The sequence below is a fragment of the Argiope bruennichi genome, chromosome 11, assembly GCF_947563725.1.
Source record: "Argiope bruennichi chromosome 11, qqArgBrue1.1, whole genome shotgun sequence".
NCBI lineage: Eukaryota > Metazoa > Arthropoda > Arachnida > Araneae > Araneidae > Argiope > Argiope bruennichi.
Window position 1 is genome coordinate 14,554,923 of NC_079161.1, and position 14,534 is coordinate 14,569,456.

The following is a 14,534-nucleotide window of genomic DNA, read 5'->3' on the forward strand; positions in this document are numbered from 1 at the left end:
AAATCTCTGATAGAAATGCAGGTCGTCTCTTTTAAAACGTATGGATCCATGACAGAAATGTAGGTCGTCTCTTTAAAAAAATGTGCGGATCCATGATAGAAATGTAGTTCGTCTCTTTTAAAATGTACGGATCCATCATAGAAATGTAGGTCATATCTTTTAAAATGTGCAAATCCCTGATAGAAATGTAGGTCGTCTCTTTTAAAATTTATGGATCCCTGATAGAAATATAGATCATCTCTTTTAAAATGTATGGATCCACGATAGAAATGTAGGTCATCTTTTAAAATGTGCGGATTCATCATAGAAATATAGGTAATCTCTTTTAAAATGTGCGGATCCGTGATAGAAATGTAGGTCGTCTCTTTTAAAATGTATGGATCCATGATAGAAATGTAGGTCATATGTTTTAAAATGTGCGGATCCATGATAGAAATGTAGGTCGTATCTTTTAAAATGTATGGATCCATGATAGAAATGTAATTCATATGTTTTAAAATGTGCGGATCCATGATAGAAATGTAGGTCGTCTCTTTTAAAATGTACAAATCGCTGATAGAAATGTAGGTCGTCTCTTAAAATGTATGGATCCATGATAGAAATGTAGGTCATCTCTTAAAATCTACGGATGAATAAGGAGTACAAACCTCTGGAGTCAGATGAGAATATTCGTCAATTCTTTCAACTGAAACCATCTGATTTTCCATTGTAGTCCAAATTCTTACGAAATTGAACATATTTTCCGTCACCTGAAATTAAAATAAATCTACTTTAATACTCAAAAAAATGTGTTTCATATATTTTATTTTTTTATCAGCTATACAAATGTGTTAAATGCCGTACTCATTTGCGTAACATTTGTCATACAACACACATATAATTATTTTTCATTATTTAGTGCATAGTATTATTCATTTTAAGTTTTTTTTTTAATTTAAAATCAGTAATGATATTTATATTAGATTATTTTCTAATTTCTTATTTTTTATAACAGATGAAGTAATTTAATTTTATAAATTTTCATTATTTTTATATTTATATCGATATTATATAATGCTGTATTAGATATTAGCCGGGTTTCTTAAAATTTTAAAAATTAAGAAGTGTGTTGCTAGTAAATAAATATTTGATTAACAGCAGAGAAGCGACATTTCATCTTCACTTGTTGCTTTTTAGATTTAATTTTGTTGCAAATATTATCCATAGTATTTACAGTGACGATATAAAATCTCTTTTATAATGCAAGATTTTGAAATCCGAATTCAACATAAATTTACAAAACTCTTAAAATGTCTTCTAAAAACTCTTCTATTAATAATAATATAGTTTAAGATTTGCTGCTATCCATTATATTTGAAAAGCTAAAAATTCTGAGCTTAGTTTAGATATGTCCCTGTCCCTTTTTAAAACAACACTAGGGTTATTTTGGGACGGACATCGTCATTTTGAACCGCGGTCAGATGACAAGGACTGGCACCACCTATTGCCAGGCTTCCACACAACACCAGAAGGAAGACGTTTAGCCTCGAGCTATTTAACTTGCACCAAACCTGTTTACACGATATTTCTTCGTTGGAATCAGATCTTGAATCTGAAATCATCTGGTTCCGAAGCCGAGACAATACCATCAGGCCAACGCAGCCCCTGCAAAATCTGAGATTTTCTTGTTAGCATTGTAATATTTGTACTCATGAAATGAATATAGTTTTAATATCCTGACCTTCAGTTAGCTCATATTCTGTCTCACTTTGTATTTTATTCATCAGCTGTTGCTGGGAGGAGGAGGGATAACCGTAATGTAAATAAATAGAGCCGGGTTCTTTAACTTTCCAAGTGATAGAAACATTCTCGCATTTCTAGTCTCACTTCAAATTTCATTTATTAATATTTTTTTATTTCCTTTTTGTTACTATGCAAGGTCTGTTTGGGTTTTACTGCTAGTTTCGTTACATTTAGCGTAGTTTACAGATGCGTTAACCCTACTTCCTGTTTTTTTAATTTCTGAATTAGTTTATGGTAAGAAAATGTTATTTGTCGGAGGAAGAAAGTCTCGAATTATGAATAAACCAATTAGTGGCGTTGATTCATGGTCTAAAGAATTAGAAATCGAGATTTTGAGTGATTCTGATACAGATACTTTATCTGAATCTGAGTTCAATTCGTGCCTCTTTTTCTACATATTTCGCATTATATCTTTCAATTTTTTTTAATATTCATTTTCAAGTTTAATAATATATTTTTCCATTAAAACTTCAGAATAATTTGAATATAACTTCTGAAAATTAATTCGCAAGGCAGCAAGGCAGTTTTGTGTGAAAGAGTTTTTTAAATATATTTTAATGTAAATTAAAAGAAAAATATTATTAAATGTTAATTTTAAGCATATGACAGCTAAACTAATAATCTAAATAGGAACCAAAAATTACGACGTTAGTTCTTAAACTTTATTTTTTGTGATTTTTATTATTAGCGACGCATTTATTTATTAGCGACGCGTTATTTTTAGCGACGCAAAGTCGCCGTCCTGTGGGATTTTTCATATCGCATACGCTCTGTTTTATTTTTGATTTTAAACTCGATTTTTCTTCGGAAGTCCCGTAAGAAATATTTTTTTGTCCCCTGCCATTGTTGCATTTCATCTATAGGATTATTATATTTAGTTTTTAAGGAATATTGAGTATTCAAAAAATTATAGAATACACAGGGCATTTTCGCAGCACTCAGAACAATCTTTCAAACTTATATTTCTCAATGTTTTTACAACATAAATATAGTCTGTGGAAATCATGTATTAGTAATGTTAGTAAAACTACCTGTTAGAAGATCTGATCTGCTAGATACTTTTTGATTTCATGTTTCCAATCGAGAAGTCAAATGTTTAACTCGTCTGTTTTTACATTCATGTTTTTCAACAAGTGAAGAAAATATTGGGAAAATTTTACTTGCGCGTATACGATATATATATATATATGGGGGGATATGGAATGATTCCTCCACTTAAAATGCTCAGAGCTCTAAGAAACGACGCAACGGCCTTTTTATGTTGCTGCGTCAAGTGAGTCTGAAAACTTTGGTTGCGGGTAGATGGCGCCACAACAGCTGTACGTAGGTTGAAGATTCATCATCCGAGGTCACCAATGTGGCGGATTGTGATGCGCGAGGATAGAACCTGGGACCTTGTGGTTCGCAGCCCAGTAACATGCCCACGATACAAAAGCAATTGCTCGTGTAACGTAGCTGTTAACTGGCTTATAAGCTTTCACCACATATAGAACGCAATGTAATCGTCAAAAAACTCGAAATCGAGATTTTGACGAATTGCTACGTTTTAGACCTCCATGGGTTCAAAAAACACATTTTTGGAATTATATTGATCTTCTTGTGAATACTGTAGCTCAAGAACGACTTTAGCTAGATATATGAAATTTGGTACCTGAATTTTATACCAAATTTTTAGATTTCTAACAAATGTTGTGAAAAATCTCTTCGAAAGAAATCTGTCTGTCTCTGCCATTTGTTCAAAGTATAAATGAACAGGTGGATGTAAAAAGAAGATACAAATTTGGTAAACAGATTTAGCATCTACTGTTAAAATTCTCATTAAAATTTTGAATCAATCAAATGTTAAAATTTTGGATCAAAATATTGAACATTTGTACTTTCGCATGAGTGTAAATGTAAGAACTCAATAACGCAGTGACTTCAACAAATGCAATTCGGTGAGTGATCTTGTGACAACAACTGTCATTCCTTGTGATATTTTAGCTCCTATCAATAAAAAAATGGGACTAAAAATACATATTCTGTACTTTGGGTACTTGTGTATTAACCATATGCCAGGGATTCATCGACAAAATCCCGATAAAAGTGCTGGATTCATACCAAACCTATATTTCCTAACTATTGTTTCCAAATGTCATGCGAAGTATTCATGGCCTTATGCAAGGTTCATAATTTTATGCGAGGGTGGGAAGATAATAAAACTTTCATTATAGATCGTCTCAACGTTATTTACACCCTTGAAGTCCAAGGTCTTCCGCTCGAGGACACTGTGTCCCCCTCTTGGTTTGTTTATTTTAGGTTAATCTGGTCTGTATACTGTGATGTCTAGTTGTGTTGCTTTCGTCTTTGTGCACTTTGTTCCTGCGTAAATGTGCTAGCTGCTTTTGAAATAAGATGGTTAAAATCCACTCATTGCCTCCAATTCTTTTCTGCCAGATAACAGCTTTTTGAATTATCTATTTGCTAATTGAATTGTGAATGCAAACTTGAATTGAATTCTGATCAAGGCACACGGAAAAACTTGAATGACTGGACCACCGCAACAGCAACACTGGCGGGGACTATGGTTGAATCCAAACGGCCATCACCAGCCACGGTACAACTCTTCCCTAAGGAAGTGCGTCCCGTCGTCGATGGGAGGATCCAAGCCCCCACCTTTTCATGTACCCACAGAGGTGGCGAGAACCAACCACCATACCAGAAACTTCTCATCCTCCATTACGAAGCGCCCCCCCCCCATCCCGTGGGACTCATTACAGAGATGTGAGAAAGTTTCTTTTCGCGTAGACCACTGCTACTGCCACCGCAACAGCAACACTGGCGGGGACTATGGTTGAGTCCAAACGGTCATCACCGGCCATGGGACAACTCTTCTCTGATGAAGTGAGTCCTGTCATCGATGGAAGGAGCCAAGCCTCCACCTTTTCATGTACCCACAGAAGTGGCGAGAACCAACCACCATACCAGAAGCTTCTCATTCTCAATTACGAAGTGCCCCCCATCCCGTGGGACTCATTATAGAGATGTGAGGAATTTTTTTTTCATGTAGACCACTGCCACTGGTTTTTAGATGTGAATATTACAGTTTAAAAACTAAAGTAGAATTATAAAAGAAAAAAAAGAAAAGAACACTCACACTTAAAGCATAAGATAAAGTTAAGCCAACTATCGCAGGACTGAAATTTCTCCTTTGAATCACAGAGAGTAAGGCTGTAATAAACACAACAGTATTGCCTAGTAACTGTAAACGGATTCCAAGCCACCTGAAAAATATGATAATGAATTAATATAAATTTGGTAACAAAAGGAATTTTAACAAATATCAAAATACCTACAAGGATATACCTGAATATTATGCTTAAACGGTGGTATCTATCACAGTGTGTAGTAGTTTTTGAATGATATATGATTTTTGACGATGATCATAATATTCTTCACCAACTTCGCTTACAGAAAAATTTTCTGTCTATATGTCCTAAATCATCTGTCTATCTATTAGCAGCCTAAAAACTCAATAATCCAGGCGAACAAACTGGTCGCCAAAGGTGGCTAGTATATATATATATATAAAGAATGCAACGCACGTGATGCAGAAATCACTCTTATTACTAATCTTCGAAGGGCAATGTTTACACGAACTCTTCACATTCTTCTTTCAATGTTTTTACAGTTTAATTCAAACTTCGCTTAACTAATTTAGGAATCAACAAAATATTACTCAAAATTTTCCAAAGAAAATTCAGTTGTTTTTACTTATTTGCCATGCCACCAAAAACTGCATTTAATTAAAAGGAAAAAAAGGATGTAAAAGAAATTAAAATTACAGAAATAAGCATCAAAAAAGTTTAGTCGAACATTAAAATAGGCTTAAGAGACGTTAGATAAATAATTGTTATGACTTTACCTATGGAAATCGATATTCATGTCTACCAGAACTGTTCTCTCACAAAAATAGTTTTTACATTATCTTAAAATTCAAAACAATTACCTTTATGACTTTATTGTTATGACTTTACCTATGGAAATTGATATTCATGTCTACCAGAACTATTCTCTCACAAAAATAGTTTTTACATTATCTTAAAATCCAAAACAATTACCTTTATGACTTTATTGTTATGACTTTACCTATGGAAATCGATATTCATGTCTACCAGAACTGTTCTCTCACAAAAATAGTTTTTACATTATCTTAAAATTCAAAACAATTACCTTTATGACTTTATTGTTATGACTTTACCTATGGAAATTGATATTCATGTCTACCAGAACTATTCTCTCAGAAAAATAGTTTTTACATTATCTTAAAATTCAAAACAATTACCTTTATGACTTTATTGTTATGACTTTACCTATGGAAATTGATATTCATGTCTACCAGAACTATTCTCTCACAAAAATAGTTTTTACATTATCTTAAAATTCAAAACAATTACCTTTAATAATATTACAATTAATTACAAAGTGGCAATTACCTTTATTGTTTTAATAATAAAACAATAAAAGTAATTGTTTTATTACTAAAACAATTACCTTTAATAATAAAACAATTACCTTTAATTACATTTCTGTACAATTTTTGAAATATAATTTAGTATACAGTACTATTAAAAATAGTACTGTAACATTCAAATTCTTCCACGAATACTCTCAATCGCTTGCTTTTGCTAGTATTAAGATAAGTATTTAAAAATTTGCTTCTTTTAACATTAATTGCGAAGTAAGATTTTCACTTACGCTTTTACTGCAATGCATATTATACTGCTCTTTTTTATTTGCACTTACAGTAATTTGTTGTAGACTGATTCAATTAAAGTTATCGTCGAGTCATACCAAATAAAAGATAAAATCTAAAAATACATTCCATGTTAATCGGTTAATAGCTTACAAATTCAATTATTTAGACAAACAAGATGGTTGCCTAGGCAACTAGTATTAAAAAAGTCTCAGAGATGTTTAAACATTGAATTATAATGGGTTATGGTTGACAGTCAACGAAATAATATACAGGATTAGGATACTGGATAACAGGATAGCCACAAAATAACTTTTCCTGTTTGGCGGCATCTGAAGCTAAAACAATAAACGAAATGAAACCACATTTCATACACATATTGTAAAAACCATGGAAATACAAATTCTGCAGAAAAAAAAAATTAGTACCAAAAGTTGCCGACAGGGGAAATGCTGGCGTTGTGGGAGTACAGTTATGAATGAATTCATGAAACTCGCAGAAAATATTCTTTTATTCATCAATATTAAGGTCCTCTGGAAGCCGTGCAACATTTTCAATAATCTTACCTTCCCTGTGTGCAACATATTACATATGGTGTATGACGTTCTCCACTGCTGCGTGTAATTTGTCAATTTCGATGTTCATAACAGCCAGTCTTATGTTCTGTTTAAAGAAAGCCTGTTTGCGGTGCAAGTGTAGAACAGTTGCACCAGTAAAGCATGCTGAGGGCATACCTGAGGGTACCTAAAGCATATGTAGGGCCCATATAAGCACACATCAACGTCAATCACGACCAACAATCAAAGACACATCAAAAATTAAGTACGAACTGTTAGCAGATGCTATTTGCTCTTCCCTTTTTACAAGGAATGCATGACACTGCTGTCATGCACGCACTAGGAATTTTACAAATCCATCTCGATATGCAAATTTAATCGTTCGGACGTGGCAACAGCGTCAATATTTCTACTATCGGTATCTTTTGGTACTATTTTTTTCTGCTGAATTTATTTGTTGTTGTTGTTTCTTATGGCACTTGTCACGAACAAGCCAGCTGTTACGAAGACAGAGATTTTAAGCCGAAGGGGGAGCGTCTCATGTTTTTATAGTAGCGCCAACTAGGGCCAAGAGTACGACTTTGCTACTCACGCACCACTCATTCGCTTGCACAACCCCTTTTTACAGGAGGGCACATTCACACATCTCACAGATAGAACAACGGAAGAACAACCATGCCCAAACCGGGACTCGAACTCGGGACGCCCAGATCACGGAGAAGAAGCTCTACCCCTATGCTAGGACGCCGGCGGAATTTACTTTCCTATGCCTTAAACAGTCTGCATGTGAAATGTGGTTTTATTTCCTTCATTAGTTTTAGCTGTAGATGCCGCCAAACATGGAAAGTTTTTATATGGCCACCTTGTATATAACATACTGCCTTCCCATTGTCTTACCTGTTTAGTGTAGTGGCAGCAATAAACGTTCGGCAGTTAGTGTCAATGTGTTCGTCCTGCGTCTGGATGAATTCATGCTGGGATCCGAAAGCTCGTATCGTGCTCGCCCCCTGCACTGTTTCAGAGAAGAAGCTCAGCACGGGGGACACGGAGATGGATTGCAGTCGTCGGACTTGACGAGATGTTGCCATGTAGAAGATCTAAAAGTATTGAGCCAAGAACTACTGCATTAAGATAAATAAATGTATCTAAATCTGAAAATCCATCATGAAAATATACACTGAAACTTTTGAATATATAGGTGGGTTTACACTTGACCAGTTATAAAATTCCAATAAGTCACGCATGCGCAGAAGGAAACTTGCGCATGCGCTGAGAGAGTGGACAATAGCAAGTTCTTGTAGTAGCTGACCTAGTGTAAAACCACCTTAAATCTAAAAATATTGCAGCATTAAAGAACTACAGTCGAATCTCCATGGCCGAATGGTCATGGCACTGAGCTCATAGTCAAGAGCCCGTGGGTTCGAATCCAGCTAGAGACAATGCGATTAATAGTATATGTAAATATTTAATTCCTTTGTTTCATGTTCCAGAAGATACTGGACATTTCTTTAGTTTACCAGACAAGTGTTCTGGACTTTTGTTACTGTCTCTAGAAAAGTATTCTGGAACTTTCCCTGTTAGTATAAAAGCAGAAGATCTGTCAGTCACTGTCTTCTCAGCTCAGAGTTGAGTTAATAAATTGGTTTCGCTCTACTTCTTGTGTGTGTCATTGAGTTCGACACTAGAGTACCTACGTGACAATATGGCTGAATCCAAATCTGTCCTGTCCAAATATAATTTTCTTAAATTTTAATAACTGTCTGATTCTTTTTACAATTTTGTCAACATTTAACTTATTTAAATATCATATCTCTGTTGCGGATTACTGATCATGCGCGGCAAAAAATAATTTTGTAAAAACATCAAAAAGTTAAACCTACATTTTGGACAAAAGAAAAATATCGATTATCATCAACAGAGTCATCTTCTGAAATTGAGATGCCTGCGTTGGAATAATTTGGCGCCTTATCAAAACCGTAATTAGAAATATGAAAATGTATGAGTTCGGCGTTTCTATAAGGTGACGTCACCTTCAGAATGGCACAAATAATTTATCGTTTGGTTTTCGTTATTTTTAATTCAGATAGCGCTAGAAACTTTTCATTTGGTTTCTTGCTTCCAATTAATTAATCTCGTTTCAGTAAGAATATCGTTTGGTGTTTTCTATCTTTCGTTTAAGTTTTAATTATTGAACTCTTGTACTAGCAACTATGTTTATTCTTTAACGACATTCAGAATACTTTAACCTCACTCTTAAGATTTGTAAGTGTTTCTCAAAGAGTCTATAAATATGTTGCAATAGTAGAATTATGTCTAATTTTATAATCAAGCTGCCTTGTTTTCATACAACAGTTCTAGAATATTCCAGTAATATCGAGCTTGTGATCAAATTACTTCATGCTGCTGATTTATTACTTTGAACTATCGCAACGTAACATATTCGATATTATGATCCCAAGAAAACATTTACTGCATAAAAAAAATTAAGTAGCCTCAAAAAGATAAATTCTTGATTAACTGTTATGCAATTTTGCAAAGGGCACATTTTTAAAATACGATTTTCTCAGCTTCTGAAAATTGTATGCAATGCAGTTGCAAAACTAATAAAATTTCCGAAATAATCAATAGTAGAACTTTTAAAATAATCTGACTAGACTTTTCATATCGTGCATAATATATAATATTTTTTTAATTAAAATCTACCTTTGTCGCAAAGATATTACACTAAGTAGAGTTATTTCCATAACACAACTAGTTCAAGAATTTTTCCGTCGAGTATCTTTATATCAATATGTTTATACAAAATTATATAATCGATGGATGCACTAATCAAATTTTTATTTTTTTAGCTCATATAACATCATTAAATAAATACACCTATAAAGTTATATTAAAAATACTTAAGATTAATTAAAATAAAATCATTACAACAGATTTTGAGGAGCTCGTATATAAAAAGCGACAAAATGGATAATACTGGAAACTTCAGGAATTTTGGCTATAAAACCAATAGGAGGCGAATCATGTTAATTATTCTGGAACCTTCTGTGTCCTGCTCCGGAAGCTATGAAGCGCTGGCAGTCCAAGCTGAAGTCAATCGTATAGTTAATCAGACTTGAGTCGGTGACGCATAGGTGGATCAATCCAACAAAGCGCAAGCGGTTAGTGGATTGAGAATTTAGCCTCGCGCTGAATCTTGGAGACAAGTACTGAAGCAGCATCGAGTCATGTGTGCAGTAGTTAGTCGTGTAAGCAATGAGTCGGCAGTTAGATACAGTAAAGCGAGGAGACAGTGGACAATGGCAGACGTTTGGAAATATCTTATTAAATAGCTAGGTGGATTCTCTCTTCTTGCTGAGTTTTGTCTAATCGCTTTGTGTGCTGAGGTACTTGTTTACTACCAATTACCACCTGTGGCCTGCTATTTGTTCTAAATGATGCTGTGTTTGCTAGTGTAAGCCTAGCTGTGTATTGTCACCTGTCTGTTCGTGTTAATAAACATCGTTATTTCTTATTGGGGCCTACTAACTATGTCACCATACACCAGCGGTTCTTAACCTATGGGGCGCGACCCAAAATTGGGTCGCAAAGCATATTTCATGGGTCGCGACAGATGTAAGTAAAGATGCTCAACTCATGGTTTACGTGCGGTATCCAGGTTTAACAGATATACAGAAGGACATTTTATTTTGCAAACCAATGTCAACAACAACTAGAGATGAAGATATTTTTCTTATGGTCGATTCGATTTTTAAAGAAGGATTAAATTGGAATCAGTGTTTCAGTATTTGCACCGACGGTGCAGCTGCCATGACAGCATCTAAAAAGGGATTTTCGACAAGAGCAAAACAAATGAATCCACAAATTATATCGATTCATTGTTACATAGACAAAATCTTGCTTCAAAAAAATTATCACCCGAATTATGTATCGCTTTGGATGAAATTGTTGCGGTAGTCAATTTTATCAAATCAAGAGCTCTTAACTGTAGAATTTTCCGCGAACTGTGTTTCGAATTTGGTGCAGAATACGAACATTTATTATATTATTCTGAAGTTAGATGGCTGTCCCGGGGCAAAGTTGTTCAAAGAGTGTTATCATTATGGACAGAAGTCGAATTATTTTTGAGAGAAAAGAAACACCCATTAGCATCTATTTGCTAATCAAAATGTCACTTATTTTCAAAAAGTTATAAATATATTTTAATTTTGTCAATAAAAATTATTAAAAACACTTGATTATTAATTAAATTTTTCTTGGATCGAAAAGTACTTTTGTTTATCTTTATTATTAAAAAAATAAATAAAAAATTTGTAAGTTAAAAAAAATCATCATCGTAGGATTGAAGACGTTTTAAAAATACGATCTAAAATAAGGCAATGAAAAAATTTTGACTTTTTCTCAAATATTTCTCAAATTTGGGTCGCGGCTTAAAAAGGTTAAGAACCAATGCCATACACCCACTGCAGCAAATCTGTCGATTTTAGCGGATTTTTTATAGCAATATTCTTTCTCTGTAATTGCTGTGATTATCATTGGGGTTTCTTAATATATTTGGATTTTAATTTTCTCTTAGATAATAGACACATATATAATAAAAGGAATCCCTAGAATTTAAAGGAAGTTATATAATCATTCGAATGAAAGTGAGATTATGGCATAAAATGACTTACTTGAACTAAAACATAAACAACGGCAATTGGTATCATGATAGCTATGAAAATAGGGTAGGTCGTCATGATGACAACAAATGAACCAATGATAGAAATGATCATGGTGACAACACTCTGAAGTCTTGATGGTATGCCTACGTCAACTACATTGATGTCTTTTCCAAACCTGGAACAAAAACAAATAATTTTGTTTTCATAAAACCACAATATTTAAATTAAATTATAACAACATATTGTTACGAATCTGAGATGCGCCTTCCCAGCATAGTTGGTTCCATAGGAGATCCCAGAGCTTGGCGACCATTTGGCGACGAATTTGGCGACTTTGGCGCCAAAATAGATTATACCCGAAACATCGAGAATTTTCCCGAGCCGTCCAGTAGGAACCGAGTTACGCCTCGGACGTTCCTGATTGGTTGAGAGACTTCTAGCCCCGCCTCCTGAGACCTATAAAAGGAGCTGCAGCTGCCGCGGAGTGGTAGTGAATTGAGTAGTCGTGAACCAGTGGAGTCGACGGCGAAGAACTGCTCTTCCAGGGATAAGCGGAGCAGCGACGGAGTCAATCTAGTGCTGAACTAAGCTGTGAGTTACTGTCTGCAGTAGAGTCTGTTGTATGCTGCACGTCTCGGCTGAAGATAATCGTCTTCTGTGCTGTATATAGTTGTCGTCTTTGTGCTGTCCTGTGTGTCTTCGTGTAAATAAACGTCGTTGTTTCATTTTCTACTGCTGATTGAGCGTTCTCCACACCATATCACTCCCACTATCCAAACGAACCCCGGGAAATTTCGTAACAATATATATTCATTGGTTATGAAGTTCTCGAACAAATTCACTAATTATAACATAAATATGTCGGCAATTCCCATTGCTGTTGATTTAAATAATAATCATAATACAGTTATATGTTTCAATTGAAAGTTTCTGGCACGTATTCTGAGCAGTTGGCGTTTATGTTTACTTTCTCTTTATTATAAAACTTAGTGTAAGATGAATCACAAAGTCTCCCCAAAACCTTCGCACATACTATCTAATAAAGATGTTATTCAAGAGAAGGTTTATGTTTTCCACGTTACTGGCATATAACGAAATATTAACCTTTGGCGTGAATTCAGCATTTTCACTAAATTTCTCGTGTGATCCTTGTGAGTGTTTTGGCGAATAATCCCTGGTATATTTTGAATAGCATCTGACATTTAAATGAGTGCTTTAGACGCATTTTCCCGAACCAATTGAAACAAAATTTGACAGAGAATTATAATTGTAGTCACAAAATCACCTATGAAATTTGATATATTTGTCATTGTTTTTTCACTTTCAATAGCAGTTACTTCTAGAGAAAGTACTATAATCGTCAAAAAATTCTAACTCGAGATTTTTTAAAGAACCAAATTTTGACATAGAGCTACAATTGTATTCACAAAATCACAAAACAAATTTAATGTATTTTAGACACTGCATTTTTAAGATATTGTTACGAATCTGTAATGCTGCTTCTAGCATAGTTGGTTCCACCATCGGAAAGAATGTTTTACAGTCATCTGTATTGGACGAAGTTCGTGTGTTGCGTCGGAGGTTCCGGAGCTTGGCGACAAACTTGGCGACTTGGCGACAAATTTGGCGACTTCGGCGCCAAAATAGATTATACCCGAAACATCGAGAATTTTCCCGACCCGTCCAGTAGGAACCGAGATACGCCTCGAACGTTCCTGATTGGTTGAGAGGCTTCTAGCCCCGCCTCCTGAGACCTATAAAAGGAAGCAGCCGCAGCTGCCGGGGAGTCGTGAACCAGTGGTGGACAGAGAAGAATAGTCGGGATCGACGGTAAACAACTGGCCTTCCAAAAATAAGCGGAGCAGCGATGGAGTCAAGCTAGTGCTGAACTAAGCTGTGCGCTACTGTCTGCAGTAGAGTTTTGTTGTATGCTGCACTTCTCGACTGAAGATAATCGTCTTCTGTGCTATATATAGTTATCGTCTTTGTGCTGTCCTGTGTCGTGTCTTCGTGTAAATAAACGTCGTTGTTTTATTTTATATTGCCGCCTGCTGATTGAGTGTTCTCCACACCATATAACTCCCACTATCCAAACGAACTTGAAAATTTCGTAACAATATCATGTGCACATGCTTCTGAAAGTGCAGACAGACATACGGTTAACTCCTTACTGGAAGTAACTCAAAATTCAATAGGTATCTACATTATAGATATTAAATCTGTGTACCGAATTTTATCGAACTACTTCACTTCGCTTTGTAGTTATAATGTTAATATTCCAAAAGCCAGTCATCTAAACTTCTAAAGAATGCATTTTGCTCAAAATATGACAGAAATCTACAAATTTGGTGTAAAGTATCTTACACCTAATTTTTGGTGGCTTTCGCTTTCTTTTAGAACAAGAAAATTAAGGAACAGAGTTATTACAACTTTAATGAAGGAACATACGTTCTGTTGTTGTTGTTGTTTCTTATGGTACTTGTCATGGACAGGCCCGCTGTTACGAAGACAGCGATTTTAAGCCGGTGGGGGAGCATCTCTTATTTTTTTTAGTATCGCCAACTCGGGCCAAGAGTACTACTTAACTATACACGCATCACTCTTTCGCTTGCACAACCCCTTTTTACAGGAGGGCACATTCACACATCTCACAGAATGAACAACGGAAGAACAACGATGCCCAAACCGGGACTCGAGCCCAGGACGCCTAGATCACGGACAAGACGCTCTACCCCTACGCCAGTACGCCGGTACGTACGATCTACAGGTGGGTAGGGCTTTGGGGGAGAACTTTTA

General features: G+C 35.1%; 1 protein-coding gene across 1 annotated transcript in view; it reads right to left on the bottom strand.

Moving 5' to 3' along the window:
- Positions 1-14,534, bottom strand: part of LOC129957065 (multidrug resistance-associated protein 1-like) — a 101,213-nt gene that overhangs the window by 17,880 nt on the left and 68,799 nt on the right. The window contains exons 23-26 of the mRNA XM_056069201.1: positions 11,748-11,913; positions 7,972-8,171; positions 4,919-5,045; positions 648-749 (exon numbers count right to left, since the gene is read on the bottom strand). Of these exons, the coding sequence (XP_055925176.1) occupies positions 648-749; positions 4,919-5,045; positions 7,972-8,171; positions 11,748-11,913 (595 nt within the window). The remainder of the gene's footprint in view (positions 1-647; positions 750-4,918; positions 5,046-7,971; positions 8,172-11,747; positions 11,914-14,534) is intronic.